Source organism: Ornithorhynchus anatinus, chromosome 9 (genome assembly GCF_004115215.2).
Source record: "Ornithorhynchus anatinus isolate Pmale09 chromosome 9, mOrnAna1.pri.v4, whole genome shotgun sequence".
In the NCBI taxonomy this organism is placed as follows: Eukaryota; Metazoa; Chordata; class Mammalia; order Monotremata; family Ornithorhynchidae; genus Ornithorhynchus; species Ornithorhynchus anatinus.
Window position 1 is genome coordinate 44726697 of NC_041736.1, and position 15443 is coordinate 44742139.

The 15443-nt window shown below is 42.2% G+C and overlaps 1 protein-coding gene across 6 annotated transcripts in view; it reads left to right on the top strand.

Moving 5' to 3' along the window:
• Window positions 1-15443, top strand: part of TASP1 (taspase 1) — a 121672-nt gene that overhangs the window by 5934 nt on the left and 100295 nt on the right. For 3 of the 6 annotated variants that reach the window (XM_029071868.1, XM_029071870.1, XM_029071869.1), the window contains exons 4-5: window positions 369-437; window positions 15149-15269. In XM_029071868.1, the coding sequence (XP_028927701.1) occupies window positions 369-437; window positions 15149-15269 (190 nt within the window). Of the gene's footprint in view, window positions 1-368; window positions 438-1976; window positions 4408-5078; window positions 5228-15148; window positions 15270-15443 lie in introns of those variants that run through there. The other 3 variants (XM_029071871.2, XM_029071872.2, XM_029071873.1) reach the window with 3 other exon arrangements.

Sequence of the window (15443 nt, forward strand, 5' to 3'; positions counted from 1 at the left end):
AAGGAAGGGTAGTAGGGAGATAGGGCGATAACTGGAGGGGGAAGTGGGTCGAGAGCGGGTTTTTTTAGGATGGGGGAGACGTGGGCATGTTTGAAGGCAGCGGGGAAGGAGCCATTGGAGATTGAGTGGTTAAAAATAAAAGTTAAGGAAGGGAGGAGGGCAGGGGCGATGGTTTTAATAAGGTCAGGTATAATTCTTCATCGACCTCATATATTTGACTCTCTGTTATCTTTTGAATCTTGATATAATCTTGGGAAGGTCCACTGCAATAAATTTGAGTGACTGAAACTTCTGCTTTGAGAGGTCTCGAAAGCATATGGTTCTAGTATGTATTTAAAGTGAAAATTGTCAATCGTTTGGTTTTGCAGGCAATTGAAAAACTACAGGCTGGTGCTCTTGCTACCGATGCAGTGACTGCAGCTCTTGTTGAACTGGAGGTATATTTTTTAATTACATATCGAAAGTTCTGTTGAAAACACATGTAAGTTTCTAGTTTTTGCAGTAAAACCATAGAATGTTCAAATTATCTAGGCACCTTTTCCTAAAGTGTTTAAAAGAGTATAACAATGCGATAATCTGTAGCCAGAGCTTTTTCAAAACGTAGTTTTTCCTAACCATTTGATACGATCATTTATATTACTGCCTTACTATTTGCAAGAGTCCGAACCAACGTATTCTGGTTAGCCATTTTAAATTTATTTAATGAAATATCCTGGTATTAGAATTTAGAAAATTATCTGAGTGAGGGTGGACTGCACTTATAGAGACACTGCTTTGTTGCACCTTAGAGGTAGCTGAATTTGATTGTTGTTTTCTGTGATCCTTAAATCAACCTGGAAAGTGCTTTGGAGATGAAAAGCTGTAGTATTATTCTTTTTTGGAATTATTAATGACATCTTTTTCAGTCTATGGAAAGAATACATTTTATGCTGTGAGTGAAAGAGGTGTTGACAAGGAAGATGACTGTTCCAACTCTAATGTCTTTCAAAGCATATCAAGGAATATTTGATGGTATAATATTTTATTGTAGAGTACTGTACAAATGGTAATGCACCGTGAACTGAAATCCACTGTGTAAAAATCATCTCTTTGGATGATAATTTGTTGGGAGGTTCTGATTTCCGTTACATTAGCTTTGTTGCAAGGAACAGTTTGGGCCTTACAGTGTTTTTTTTTTTTTTTAAGTATTTGTTATTACTATGTGCCAGGCACTGGATTAAGCACCGGGGTAGATACGAGATCGTCGGGGTGGGATGCAGACGGAGGTCCACGACCGAATATTTCTGTGAAACCCACTCAGCAGCTTATCAGCATCTCATTATTGCTTGTCGTTGCATCTCTAAATCACTCTTCCAGTGGAAGCTACTGGAATCTTTGCTTCTCATGTACTAGAGCGGAGTTAATTGTCTACCACTGTTGATATGGACAGAACTTTCCCTAGAGGTAACTTTAGATACAGGTCCCATTCCCATTGGGTTCACAGTCGAAGTTGGATCTTTCCAGACGGGCCTGGGTCTAGGTGTGGGCAGGGATGCTGGGACTCCCCAGACCTCCGCGGGCCATGAGCTCCAGTGTCGAAGGACAGCCAAGGTGGGATGTCTCTACTTTTTGGGTTCCCCTGCCTCCTTTTGATACAGGGGGCTAGGAGAATGGTCACCCGAACAATTAAGGTGGGAAGGGGTGAGGAAAAACCAAAAAAAAAACCCCGAAGCCCACGTGCAAAAGTACATACTTGGGAATTTTGATTTCTTGCCACTGAGCCACGCTGTTGAAGTACTCCCGACTGCTGCTGAACACCTTGCTTCCCAGTGGAAATGGAGTTGTCTGGCTTGCATTTGCACAGGGTATTAATTAGCGGCACCGCAATATCCCCTTCTCAGGATCGCATCCGGGCAGTTTCTGGAACTCTATGAGTGTTGGCAGTTGGCAGGGCAGTGGCTAGTGAGTGGAAGGCATCCTGCCAAAGTCAAAACTCACCCTTTGATTTTTTTTCCCCAGTTTTATTGGAGAATAGATCCAGAACCCTCTCCTCTTTCTGGACCTTGTACCTCACCTCTCTCCAGGGAGTCTCGCTACCATGCAAACTGGTTTTTAGCTCTGGTGAAGCATTTTGACTTTCCAGCGATGACATTAGTTTAAAGAAGAAAATACACATATTCACATTGTTATGTTTTGATAGTTGGCTGAGTGTACACTAAGCAAACATGGACTCTGTCAGAATTTTACAGCGAGAAGGACATTTTGCACCACGTGGCTACATCGTTATTTTTGATATCGTGAAATCGTGAACACTTCATCTGATTTTTCCAGATTTTTGTGGCATGAAGGTCTCACTTGTCATAGAAAAAATGCCCAATCTCATTTCTCAGTACTCTTTCATTCAAATTAAGGCATTTTTGAATTAGTTTTCTTTCTGAAAGCAAGACTTCGAGGTTTTCTGCACATTGTTGCCTTATGTCTTCATTTCTAGAAATCATCTTTTCGTGGACAGCTGGATAGTTAGATGTTTTAGTATTTAGCCTGCTCACTGTAGTGTGTATAGAACAGATTGGAGAGACAGTTTGTCGTAAGTACCCACAAACCAAAATATGGCAGACAAGTCTAATTTTAGGCTTACCAGCCTGAAGAATCTTTTTTTTTTTTTTGCCTTCCATTGATGTCTTTTTTCTTTGCTTATGGGAGGTCTGTTTTTATGTGTGTGCACTAAGACATTTTACTTCTTTGTTTTGTAATAGTTTAAAATAGTTTTATTCTTATTTTTCAGTTCTCACTTTGGAGCCACTTTATTTTTATAGTGTAATTTTTTTTTAATTAGCATTAATCATCTGAGTTGTCTAGCCTTCTAGCCTCGTCTTCTTCAGTAGTATTTCCACTGGTGCCTCAAATGTATTTCTGTGTATCCCGGCTGTTTATGGAGTCTTGATGTTTTTCTGCATCCTTTTGAGTGCTTTGTTATTATTATTATTAAGATGTACACTTAATGAGTTGTGTCTAAGTACCCCTGGCCCTCTTATGTGGAGGTGGAGAAGATCACCTTTTCTGGGAAATTTGGCCTTCTCACCAAGGGAACTGTATTCTGAAGATCTGTATCTATTCAGGAGGCAATTTGTTTGCTTGTTCTATGCTAAGGTGTTGATTTAATTCAAAGCCAGCCTGTGGGTGAACATAGTCGGGCAGAGAAACACCAGATCCCAGTTAGCCTGGGACAGTGAAAAAATAAATTACATTTAACCTTCACCCCTTTACATGTCACCTCCTCAAACAAACAAAAACAAAAAAACAACCCCAGTGCCCAACCTGTTTTGAGCAGTGATACTATTCTTGCTCTGAGGACTGTATGGCAAGTTATACCGAATATACTTACACATTATTCATCTCATCGGAAACCATTCCATTTTTCTGGATAAAATCATAGTGCTTAAAACATCATTTAATACAAATTTAGCTGCTTAAGGGAAAATGGTGGGGTTTTTTTTTTCAACCCAGTAAAACTATAAGAATCGCTCTCAAGCATAAACACATTTCACAGTGGATTTTCCTTTCTGCATTTCAGCAAAATAATTCTTATGCTTTGGTGGAGCCCTAAGATTTGGGTGTCATCGTTAAAAAACAGTCTTTCTTGGGATTCTTTGAGAATAGTCTTGAAGTGGCTGCGCTGTTTCAGCTTCTGCACAAGGAAGGAGTACAGTTTATTCTTCCGTTGTAGTTGAAAATAGCTGATTGTAGTCAAGAACAAACAGTTGCCTTGGAGAATGCAGCTTAGTGAACACAGATTTATCTTCTCTTTTGAATGCTCAAGTCTGAATACCACATTCAGGGCCGCTTGATTCACTGAGTAAAATGTGCAGGTGTCCAGAGTCTCCTCTTAGTGGGCTGCCAGTGCTACTCTGGGATAGGTAAAGCTCTGTAGTCGAGGCAATAGAAATAGCAGGGTCAGAAGAAGTGACTTCTTGTGCTAGCTTTCATTCTGTTTTTAGATTGGGGTTGGGAGGGCCATGGTGGCAAGCTCAGACCAGTGGGAATGCCGGCACAGTTAAGTAGTCAGCAAGCAGCTTTTCCTCTTCATATCCCAACCAGAATTGGCTTCCATGCCACTCCCATTCAAAGACAATAAGAAAAAAAAAAAACCCAAACACCCTAGAGGATCACAGAAGCACAAAAGAGGTGGAGGGGAGGGAATCTGGGGAGAAGATCCACTTCTTCATACTTGGAGGCCTGAAAATGTTTTCACCTGGGCTTGACTACGTTACTAAATTAGCTTTTAAGGACCATTCGTATCTCTTAATGATAATAAAGATGTTTCTCAGCGTCTGGTTATCAGCTTTAGAATTGTCTGGAAGTTAAGGAAAATGCCGAAATGTACAACTTAGATTCGTGGAACCTCGAAAGGTGACAGTCTTTCTGGAGGTAAATGCCCGGTCAGATTTCACTTGCTAATACGGGATCCGCCTCTTATCTGCAGTGTGGCCTTGGGCGAGTCGCTTAACTTTTCTGTGCCTCAGTTACCTCATCTGTAAAATGGGGTTTAAGACTGTGAGCCCCACGTGGGACGTGGACTGTATGCAATCTGATTAACTTGTGTCTACCCCAGCGTTTAGCTCGATGCCTGGCATAAAGTAAACGCTAAACAAACACCATAAAAAAAGATGCCGAAACTTACAATTTAGATTCATTTAACACCAGAAGGTTGACATTCCTCTTGGAGATAAATGTTGGTGCAGATTTCACTTTTGTCTGATTCTCTGATCGTTTATCAGAGAAACTTCACGGGGCACCGGGGATAGGAATCGAACTTTTGGTTTTGGATACGAAGGTACTTGGTTATCGAGGATTTATAAAGTGTACCCCAGAACATTGGAATTTCGTGCAAGACTAAAATGAAAGACTCTGTCGGTTAAGCTTTTGTCCCCCTCCAAAATTGTTCTGTTGTTCAGCTGGTTAGGTGATGTGCGGAAATGGACCCAGAAAAATGTGGGGATAAATATTCTGGCCATGGGGCTTTACTGCAGAGAGAGATGGGCTCAAAGCATAGCAAATGTTCCCCTGAAGAAAGCGCTCAAATAGTATCTGTTTCCTAGGTCTTGTTAAACAAATTGGGAAGCAAGTGCTGGCCATCCATCTGCTGCCAGCCATAACAGAGAGGATTGCTAAATGGTCACATTTCCTCATCTCAGATTCGGAGGGATGCATCACACCCTGTGCTATCCATACAGGATGAAAGAAACAGGTGACGAATCTTGGAATTCTAAGCATCGATCCGTGGTATTTATTAAATACATACTATGCCGAGCAGTGTCCCGACCACTTGGGAAAATACAAAACAGTTGGTAGACATGATCTACGAGGGGCTCGCAAGCTAGAAGGGGAGACTGATGATAAAGTAAATTACTGCTAGAGGAAATAGACAATTGCTCTGCGATGGAGGTCGGATGAGTATCGATTGCTTGGGGTGGGAATGCGGGTTCGTAGAGGGAGAATAGCATGGAGAAATGAGAGGGTAGTCGGGGAAGGCTTCCTGGAGGAGATAAGACTTTCACAGGGCATGTTCCTACTAGACGCTGCTGTGGGTTTTTTGTGGTGGTCAGCTGGATCGAAATTGGGGCCACTCTGTTGTTCAGCCAGTTACCGGGACCCAAATCAGACACCCTGTTTTTTAGACTTAGTAAAGGAATGTGGGAGATCAGGCACTCTATTCAGGATCCAACTGAGTGTTCTCTGTAGACCCCATCGACCATTACCGTCAATATCACAAAGTGGAAGAAGGGAAAAAGAGCACCACAGAGAATTCTAAAGACTAGGTTTGCTAAGTAATATTTCCAGGCACTAAGGTGGACTTCCAGGGCCAGGTGGAGGCTTTAATGAAAATCAGGCAGTTAAACCATGTGCTGCCTGAGAGATTTTGCTGGAAGAAGAGATGGGAAATAAAGCTCAGTCTAAGACTACGCCCAATTTAAGATAATAGCCCAATGATCCCACTTTAGCTTCCCTTTTATCCCAAATACAGGTTGGGTGGAGAGAAATAGGATACCAAGTGAAGATCCCTTAGAGATAGAGCTCAAGGGTAGGAGGGCTCAGCTTGCAGAACAGCCAACAGTCAGCTTCAATTACCTCACTTCCCTTCTCTCTGGTGTTAGGAGATCTTGGCCCTGTCCCTAGGGGAGGTGGAGTTTTCCTTTTACTGGCTGAGATAAGCCTCATCCCGGAATATTCCAAATGATCCCTGAAGGGGGAAGGCCCCGGGAACTTGTTCTCTACGAGTTCCCTCATTTGACAGATTGACAGTTGGAAACAGATGCACTTTCTGGATTTGCTGTTATCTTGTTGACAAGTGACAGTTTTCTCTGTTACAGTCCAAAAATGATTATAAGAGGTAATCATTTAAACTAGTAAGATTTGTTTTTGATGCCAGAATTGGCAATCCAAGTGAAAGTGCCACATTTGTCTTTCTGTTGAAGCTGATGCGGAAAAGACAGTTTCAGGTACCGTTTGTGCTAACCTCTTCCTGGACGTCGTAAAGAATCCAACTAAAACAAACTTAAAAACTATTTCAGATGTGCAAGCCCAGCCAAGCCAGGATTTTCTTTTAGAGACTTGTGTTATGTTTGACAAGTAACTCTTTGTACTGCAATTCTGTGGTTTTCAATAAAAAACCTAATAAAATAATCTATAGTGCTGTGATGTGATTTTCCTACATAATTATGTTATTTATTTGTAAACTAGGCAGATTAATAAGAGGAAAAGGGTGAGGCAGCAGATGTGCAGTGTTTTTTTCATTTAAATATTTTTAGTAGTAAATTAGAAAAAAAAAATCTGGTTCCATTTGTCTAAAAGGATTTTCTGTGCCCGATCAACAAATGCTATGATGAATACATAACGGCATTTGTTCTGTTTGTTCTGTTTCTTTTGCAGTTAGCTTTTGTACTTCAAGACGACCGTGAAACTTTTTAATTCATTTCACAGATGCAGACTGGGTTTTTTATATAGCATACTATTTTGCAATTGGACTTTTTTTGGTAATTAGTCTTTCAAGGATGTTCCATTGTAGTGTCTAATGTGCTTGACTTAAGAAAGCAGTAGTAGTCACAGAGTGTGATGCAAACAAATATTCATTCAAACTATTTCCAAGATAGTTGAAATACTGTTTTTACACATCTCAAAAGTAGAGCAATCTATTTGGCTGGATGTAATTCAGGACTGTTTAAATGAGTAATTTCGGCAGGCATTCCAACTTTGATCAACCACAACAAGAAATTTTAGCATGCCTGTCGGTAAAACTGCCAGCGCATCTGTAAATACATCCTGAGGTAGAAAAAAGAAAGAGAAGGCCAAAAAATGGGGATGGTTCTTAGAGTTTAAGAGCAGTTATTGAAAGAAAATGGACAGTGTTTTGTTTCTAAGGAACTCTTTTACTTGGGCTTCTGAAGTTTTAAATGACCCTGTTTCTGTATTCATGAATGAAAGAGTTTTTTATCTAAAATGTTGATTTAGTTATGATTTCTGTATTTTTTGATTAACTTTACTTTTCTTGGGCGAGATCCATTGGAGACATTCTCTTTCCAGCATATATTTGTACAGTGTTTTTAACGATTAAAATATATGTTAAATGAGTTCCCTAGTAATGCCTCGTGTTATCTGAATGTTCATTTAAAACTTTTCCGGCGTCTTGGTAAGTTTGATTTGTTTTTTTTTTAATGACCTGAGGGTTAAGGCAACACTAAAGTTCAAAAGAGAACTGAATCTTGTTGTAAAATTCCATTAAGGTACAAAATCTGAGCTTGTTATAGTTTACTCTGGCCAAAAAATGAGTTAAAAGTACTAGATATGTGATTACTGGCATCTACCTTGCCAAATATGACGTATTGGGTTATTTCCAAAGTGCATTACTCAAGAAGGTACAATTTTGCTTCCTGCAACTAAACACATATATTTACTAACCCTGTCTAATCATGAAGGTATACATTCCCAGGAGATCTTTAAAATAGTTGTCTTCCCGTGTTAGATGATCCTGCTGCAAGGTATTATGATAACAGAGTTATGGTCCTCATAGGTATGTTATAATTTCTGCATTTATTTACTCTTCATTTCCATTTTCATTACTCTCGATTTTTTTGTGGTTCTTTTCTACTTATCTCAGTCAGGGAAAAGCCTGATTTTTGAAATCACGGAGGATGAAGCGCCCAGACTTAATTCCAGAATCATCTTGCAGCTAGTGCAGCATGAGAGCATCCTTTCTGACCACAGTATTGTTGTATTACACAGCGTAGATAAATTTAAAACACATGGATTCCAGAAATCTTAATATTAGCCATTAATGTTTATCCCCCTCTGGGTTCCTACTTACCAGATATTTACTGAAGTTAGAAAGAAGTAACAAAATGAATTCATTTGAACCTTTCTCTTCTTCTGTCAACTCTTTGGAATTACTAATAGGCTTTGTAATGCCTAAGAAACAGAGAAAAGAAGAGAGGAGGTGCAGGAAAGGATTTGGATAATGTACAGACTGGTTAACATGCCCGTGAATATTGAAAGTTAACTACAGAATGAATTTTAGGATAGTGCCCCTGGATTCCTTCTACCAGTACTGAATTTTGTTAACAACCAGACAAGTCAAACTTTGTGATCTTCTCAGCCAAACCCTCTCCTCTCCCATCTTTCCCATCACATAGACAACGCCACGATCCTCCCTGTCTCCCAAGCCCACAATCTTAGCATTAATAATGATAATAATAATAATGTTGGTATTTGTTAGGCGCTTACTATGTGCAGAGCACTGTTCTAAGTGCTGGGGAGGATACAAGGTGATCATGTTGTCCCACGTGGGGCTCACAGTCTTAATCCCCACTCCACTCATTATCCTCACTCCAGTGCTTAGAACAGTGTCCGGAGCTTAGAATGTTGCTTGGCACATAGTAAGTGCTTAACAGTCACATTAAAAAAATAAACTCCTCATCTCTCATTCAGTCAACATGGGGCCCCACGTGGGCTCTGTTAGATATTATCTGTATCTACTCCATCTGGGTCTACCCTGTTGCTTGGCTCGGTGCTCTGTCATATAGTAGTGCTTAACAAGTACCATAATTTAAGGAGAAAATAGAATGAATGATCAAAGGAGGCTGTGGAATCTGACTAGAGACAGGGCAAGCGTAATAACGGACTTTAATAAGTGATCGCCGTATATCAAGCACTCTGGTAAATGCTTTGGTTGATTCAGGAGCATCAGCCTAGAGCAGTGGTTCCCAAATGGGAAGCCCAGAATGATGGGACTTGGCTTACCTGATGAAATTAAAATTGGTGGGTACTCCAATCCAGAGACCTCCCTGTTGCCCAGGGTGATCTGATTGAGATTGCCCCGTCTATCTCCTTTTTTTTTTTTTGGTTAACCTCTCCCGAACTTCTTTTTGACCTGGGGACATTTATATGTATATTCACACAGATGCTGAGAGCAGCCCACCTTGTGTTGTGTTCCCTCAACCGAAAAGGGGATAAGAACACCTGATAAACAAGAAGTCGCTCTATTAGGGTAGATGGCTCAAGAAAAACAATTTTTGAAATAGAAACACATTTTGGAAGTGAAAAAGACCAGTATAGATCTTTTCGAATTGATTTTCAGCCTTCGGTATAATGATATATAATCTTTTGAAGAGAAGTTAGGGCCCTAGTCAATAAAATGATAGTAAAAATTGTAATTCTAGATTAAAACCCTATTTGAAATGAGGAAATGGGTTCAAACGTGACTAGGACCTATCTGGTTAAAAAGCCAGAAGAATCTCAAGGTAGACGTTCTGTTTCATTTATCCGTTTTGAAGAGATTGACTAAAATGAATTAACTGAAAAATTCTTTTCTCTTTTAAGCATGCTTTACTTCTGAGATAAATGTTAGTAGATCATTCTGGTCATTGATAAAAACAAGCCAACTATTTCATATAGGGTTTCTGTGACTCTGGTTCATTTTCTTGTGAATAAGCAATCTGGTTGATAAATATGTCTGTGTGTTCAGTTAATGATGTGTTTGGTAAATTTACACTTGACTGACATAGTGTGAATGGTAACATATTAATAATTTCCTGTGAATGCCTATAAAGGAGCCCCCTGGAAGTTAGGCAAACATAAATCATTTTATATAAGATGATTTTACAATGTGCCGATCTAGTTTTTGTACATCATTGAAAACCAAATTGTTTACATCTGTATTATGCAGAAGTTGCATAATACATCCCCAGTGGTCCAATATACTATACACTTGCAAACAGTTCTTATTTTATTTTACACTTATAGCTAGGAACATTAAATGGGTAACACAGGTTGTGGTTTATAGTGAAAGAGTAATGCTTTGCAGATCCCTGGCTTGGCTAAAAATACATCCGCAGTATTGTATTAAATAGAAACATTTTTATTTTTCATGGCAGGGGAACCAAATGAAAAAAAAAAACCCTTCTCGCCTTTCCTGTATTATTGTCGAGACTAGTATTCAAAGGAAGGTTAATATAAAGCTTAATCTTCCCCATAAAGTCTGCTTCTTTTTATTTTTCAGTAGTTGCTGTCCAAATCCTTTCTTCAATTTCTCTTCTTTCCATTATGGGGAATTGTCTGCTGTTTACAGTTTCGTAATATTATTTTTCATTTCCCTAGCAGTAAATAAGGTTGTTGAAAATAAGGCTTCTCTTGTCCAGTTCTTCAGAGGTTTTTTTCCCCCCTTGACTTAAAAAGGTGATTAGCATAAATTAAGTGATTATTTTATCTCCGTCTACTTTGAATCAGATTTATTCCCAGTCGCGCGTGACACAAGGGAACATTGTGTCTGACGGTTTGGAAAAAAAAGAATGAAATGTTAAGGTTACTTAAAAGAATTCAAAACTGATTTTCACTTTGTTCCGTGCACCTGTTATTTTCAAAGTCTGTGAGTACGCCTTAATTTTAGACGTGATGCTTATCTGTTATATTGCAACTTCGAAGGTCGCTTAAATATAGTCGGTCGTTATTTGGGAGGGAACCAACTATTTCGTGTATTATCCGCAGTAGATATTGGAACTCTCACCAGACGTAAACCGACTTCCCTCCGACCGTCTTTTACTGAGGCACCGGTCCACTAATGCAAAATCAGGCTACCCCACCAAACAGAGATGAGGTGTTTTTCAAATGTGGCTTGCTCATAAATGGCTGTACTGTAGGGTACATTTTCTCACGGATTTTGTTAGCAGCCCCCGCGTGATAAATGACTCCTTCAAGTAAGTCAAAATTGAATTGTAAATTCTTCTCCGTGTTTATCCTCTTCCGTTCTAGGGGAATTTCCCCTTGCGCCCCTGCCTCCCTGTGATGGAAACTCGATCCCCCTCTTCCAGTCTCCCTGCCCTCTCGCTCCGCTCCGAGGGTCAAGTCGGGGCCCTCGCCCAGCTGCCGTCCCCATCCTGGCTCAGTCTACCCTTGTCTGCCCTCTATCCCCTTGGCCGCGGCAGGGGAGGGGAGGTGTTTTACAAGGGGGAAGTGGGAGGTGGTGGCCCCCAGGACGTGATCGTGGTGAAAGAGGACGTGGGAGGTGACTGGTCCAGGGCTGGGGAAAAGCACTCTCCTCTCGGCTCGGCGGCGGCCCCTCGGCTTTGAAGCAGTGGTGATTGTCCACGTTGCCCCACTCCTCAAGAAGGCTCCAGGGGTTGCCCGTCGACCTCTGCATCAAGCAGCATCTCCTTACCATTGGCTCAATCAGCTCACCCGCTCCTACCTCGCCGATCTTCTCCTACAGCCCGGATGTGCTTGCTTCGCTTCTCTGGCACCGCTTTATTTGCTTTGCCCCGATCTCACCTATCTGGTCGCTTCCCCCTCTCCCACGTCCTCCCCCTAGCCTGGAACTCCCTCCCCCTCCGTATATGCCGGACCCACCACTCTCTCCACCTCAGAGTATTATGAGTGCCACGGTTTCATTCATTCAGTAGTATTTATTGAACGCTTACTGTGTGCAGAGCACTGTACTAAGCGCTTGGAACGTACAGATCGGCAACAGATAGAGACAGTCCCTGCCTGTTGACGGGCCTACAGCCTAATCAGTCTCTCCAAGAGGCCTTCTCCGATTAAGCCCCCTTTTCCCAGCCTCTCTCTCCCTCCCGTGTCTTGTAGGCATTTGGATCTGTGACATTTGGGCATTTGATATTTGCCCCATACTCAACCCCACGGCACTTATATACGTACCTTTAAATTATTATACGTAATATCTGTCACCCTTCTGGACTGTAAACTCGTCTGCCGCCTAGTCATGGTATTTGTTAAGCGTTTACAGTGTGCCCAGCACTGTTCTAAGCACTGGGGTAGCTACGAGATAATTAGGTTGTCCCATGTGGGGCTCACGGTCTTAATTCCCATTTCACAGATGAGGGAACTGAGGCACAGAGAAGTTAAGTGACCTGCCCAAAGTCACACAGCTGACAAGTGGCGGACGCGGGATTAAAACCCGTGACTCGTGACTCCCAAACCCGGGCTCTTACCATGCTGCTTATGTTGTATTGTACTCTCCCAGGTGCTCAGTCCAGTGCTTTGCACATAGTAAGCACTCGATACCATTGAATGGTTGGTACACCAGGATTTTAAGTCAGAAAGCAGATTATAACACAATTTCACCAGAAACAGATCTCTTCCATTCAGTTCAATAGTATTTACTGAGCGCTTACTATGCGCAGAGCACTGGACTAAGCGCTTGCGATGGACAATTCGGCAACAGATAGAGACCATCCCTGCCCATCGACGGGCTCGCAGTCTAATCGGGGGAGACGGACGGACAAAAACGAGACAACTTAATCACGATGAATAGAATCAAGGGGGTGGACACCTCATTAACAGAATAAATAGGGGAATAAAAATATATACAAATGAGCACAGTGCTGAGGGGAGGGGAAGGGAGAGGGGGAGGAAGACACACATCTTCTTGAAAGACGAAAGACTCCTTTAGTTTAGTAATGCGTGATTCCTATTTGCTCAAGATCCTCTAATTGCAACTAGCCCTCTAAGGGAAAGCAAATTTTGATATTAAATAGCCAGCTTTTGCTCTACACCATGTTGGAACGAATTGTCTTTCAGTAACTGTAATGAGTTCTTTCTGTACACACTGTCAGGGAACAGCAGTGTGGCATAACAGAAAGAGCGCAGGCCAGAGAGTCACAGGACCTGGGTTCTAATCCCAGCTCTGCCACTTGCTGCCGTGTGTGATCTTGCCTCCATTTCCTCATCTGTAAAATGGGGATTCGCCCACCTCCTTAGACTGTGAACCTCCATGTGGGACAGGGACTGTCTCCAACCTAACTAACTTGTATCTACCGGTGTCTGACCCATAGTAAGCACTTAACAGATACAATAGTAACGGTAATAATCACAATAACGATGACAACGGTGGCGATAGGGAGCGTCGAGGTAGTCTTTCCTGATTTCCGATCGGGATTTTAAGAAGAAGCATTCAGATGGACCGTTAAGCCAAGATTCCTGGAACGTTAGGGGTATATTCAGCCTGCACACAGAGCGCACGAATAAGTTACATATAAATTTAAGTACGTACTGTTATCGATTACCTGTAAAGATGCTAAATATTGATAGCCCATTTCCCATTATCACCGTAATTCATGTAAAAAAACGCATGAATTTAGCAACCCTTCTATACAAGGTTATATTGTTTTTAGATCCATCAAAATGTGTAAATCTTGCAGTTGGCTGACCCCTGAGAGTATTTTCCGTTGCTCTCATTGCTCTTGACGATGACGTCCCACCTCGAGGACCGTGGACGAGTCCCGGGTCAGGACTTTGGGAGCGAGAAACTTCGTGACGAAATTACCTGTAGGGGACAGCTGTCTGCCGAGTGCTGCTTACACCCTTTTGTTGCTGCCGGTCACATTCCTGTTGGGGCAAGGGGGGCCGGGAGCCGGAAGCAGGCTTGGAATGTTCAGGATTTTTCCGGGCCGGGTTCACGTCTACCTAATTGCATTCTCTCCAAGCGCTTAGGATAGTGCTGTGCACACAGCGAGAGCTCATTAAATACTCTTATTGATCGATTTTCCACTTCTTCCCGCCTTTTTCCACTGAACCAGCCAACAGCAGGGCTCTTTCCGGTGAACCGACGGTAGGACTTCCATGCAGGGCTGGAAACTACAGTATTCTTGGTGGTGGTTGGCCTCGGTAGCAATGGAAACCTTACAGTACCGTGTGACCTGCTCTTTGTACGTCATCGAAGTGCTGAGCGATACGGGGTGATGATAGGTAGTGCCGTTCCCTCTAGATTCAAGAGGCGAGGCCAGGTTTGGTGATGTAAGTTCTCGTGATGCCCTGGTTCAGAGTGGCCCAATCTTAGGAATCCGATAGCCTCTCGGGATCCTGAGCTGAGCAGGATCTCTGGACTTGGCCGTAGAACGGTCCTCAATTCCTGACTTGAGCGTGGGCCAAGAGCGCCCTCTCCGAGATCCTTTAAAAGCAGAAACCAGTTTGAGGAGGAATCTCCTCCTCCCGGGACTCTTATGTTTGGGAGTGAACGCTCCGTCCCGTCGTAGTTCAGATTCATGCGCTCAGATTCGCACTGGAAGGGGACTGGTAGGAGGGCGAGTTGCATCCGTGGCTCAGTGGAAAGAGCCCGGGCTTCGGAGTCGGAGGTCATGAGTTCGACTCCCGGCTCGGCCGCTTGTCATCTGTCTGACTGTGGGCAAGTCACTTCACTTCTCTGTGCTTCAGTTACCTCATCTGTAAAGTGGGGATTAACCCCGAGCCTCACGTGGGACAACCTGATTATCCTGTGTCTACCCCAGTGCCTGGTACAGTGCTCTGCACATAGTAAGCGCTTTACAGATGCCAACACTATTATCTGTGCCCTGTACTCATGTTTTTGTTGGCCTTGTGTCAGTCACCCTCTTTCCCCACTCCCCAGCAAACTGGGAATTACGATTGGCTTCTCCAGATTGAAGATGAAGTGTCCGGGTTTCCACTGTGTACCCCTTGAATCCTTGTTTCACAACCCCATCGCTCGTCATTTGCTCTGTAGGCCTTCGAAATTCTTGAGGATTTATTTGGCTGTTGAATATCAAGGGCTTTCATTTTAGTAAATTCAGTTGCATACTTTAAATATAGTGCACTGAAGTTTATAATGTAATGTATGTTGTCTTCCCCCGCCCCCCCCCCCCCTTTTTAGGATTCACCTTTTACAAATGCGGGAATGGGATCTAACCTGAACCTTTTGGGCGAGATCGAGTGTGATGCCAGTATAATGGATGGAAAGTCCTTAAACTTTGGAGCAGTTGGAGCGTTGAGTGGTATGTTATAGAATGATTAAGAATTCTTTAGAAGTAGACGTCTAAAAAACTAAAAACTGTCTTGCTATTTGCAGGGTGAAATGGGAATAGATTATTTAAGTTAAAAGCTTATCAATTAAAACATTCAATACAAAGTAACCTAAAAGTAAAAAAAAATTGCCACCTAGGACTTAG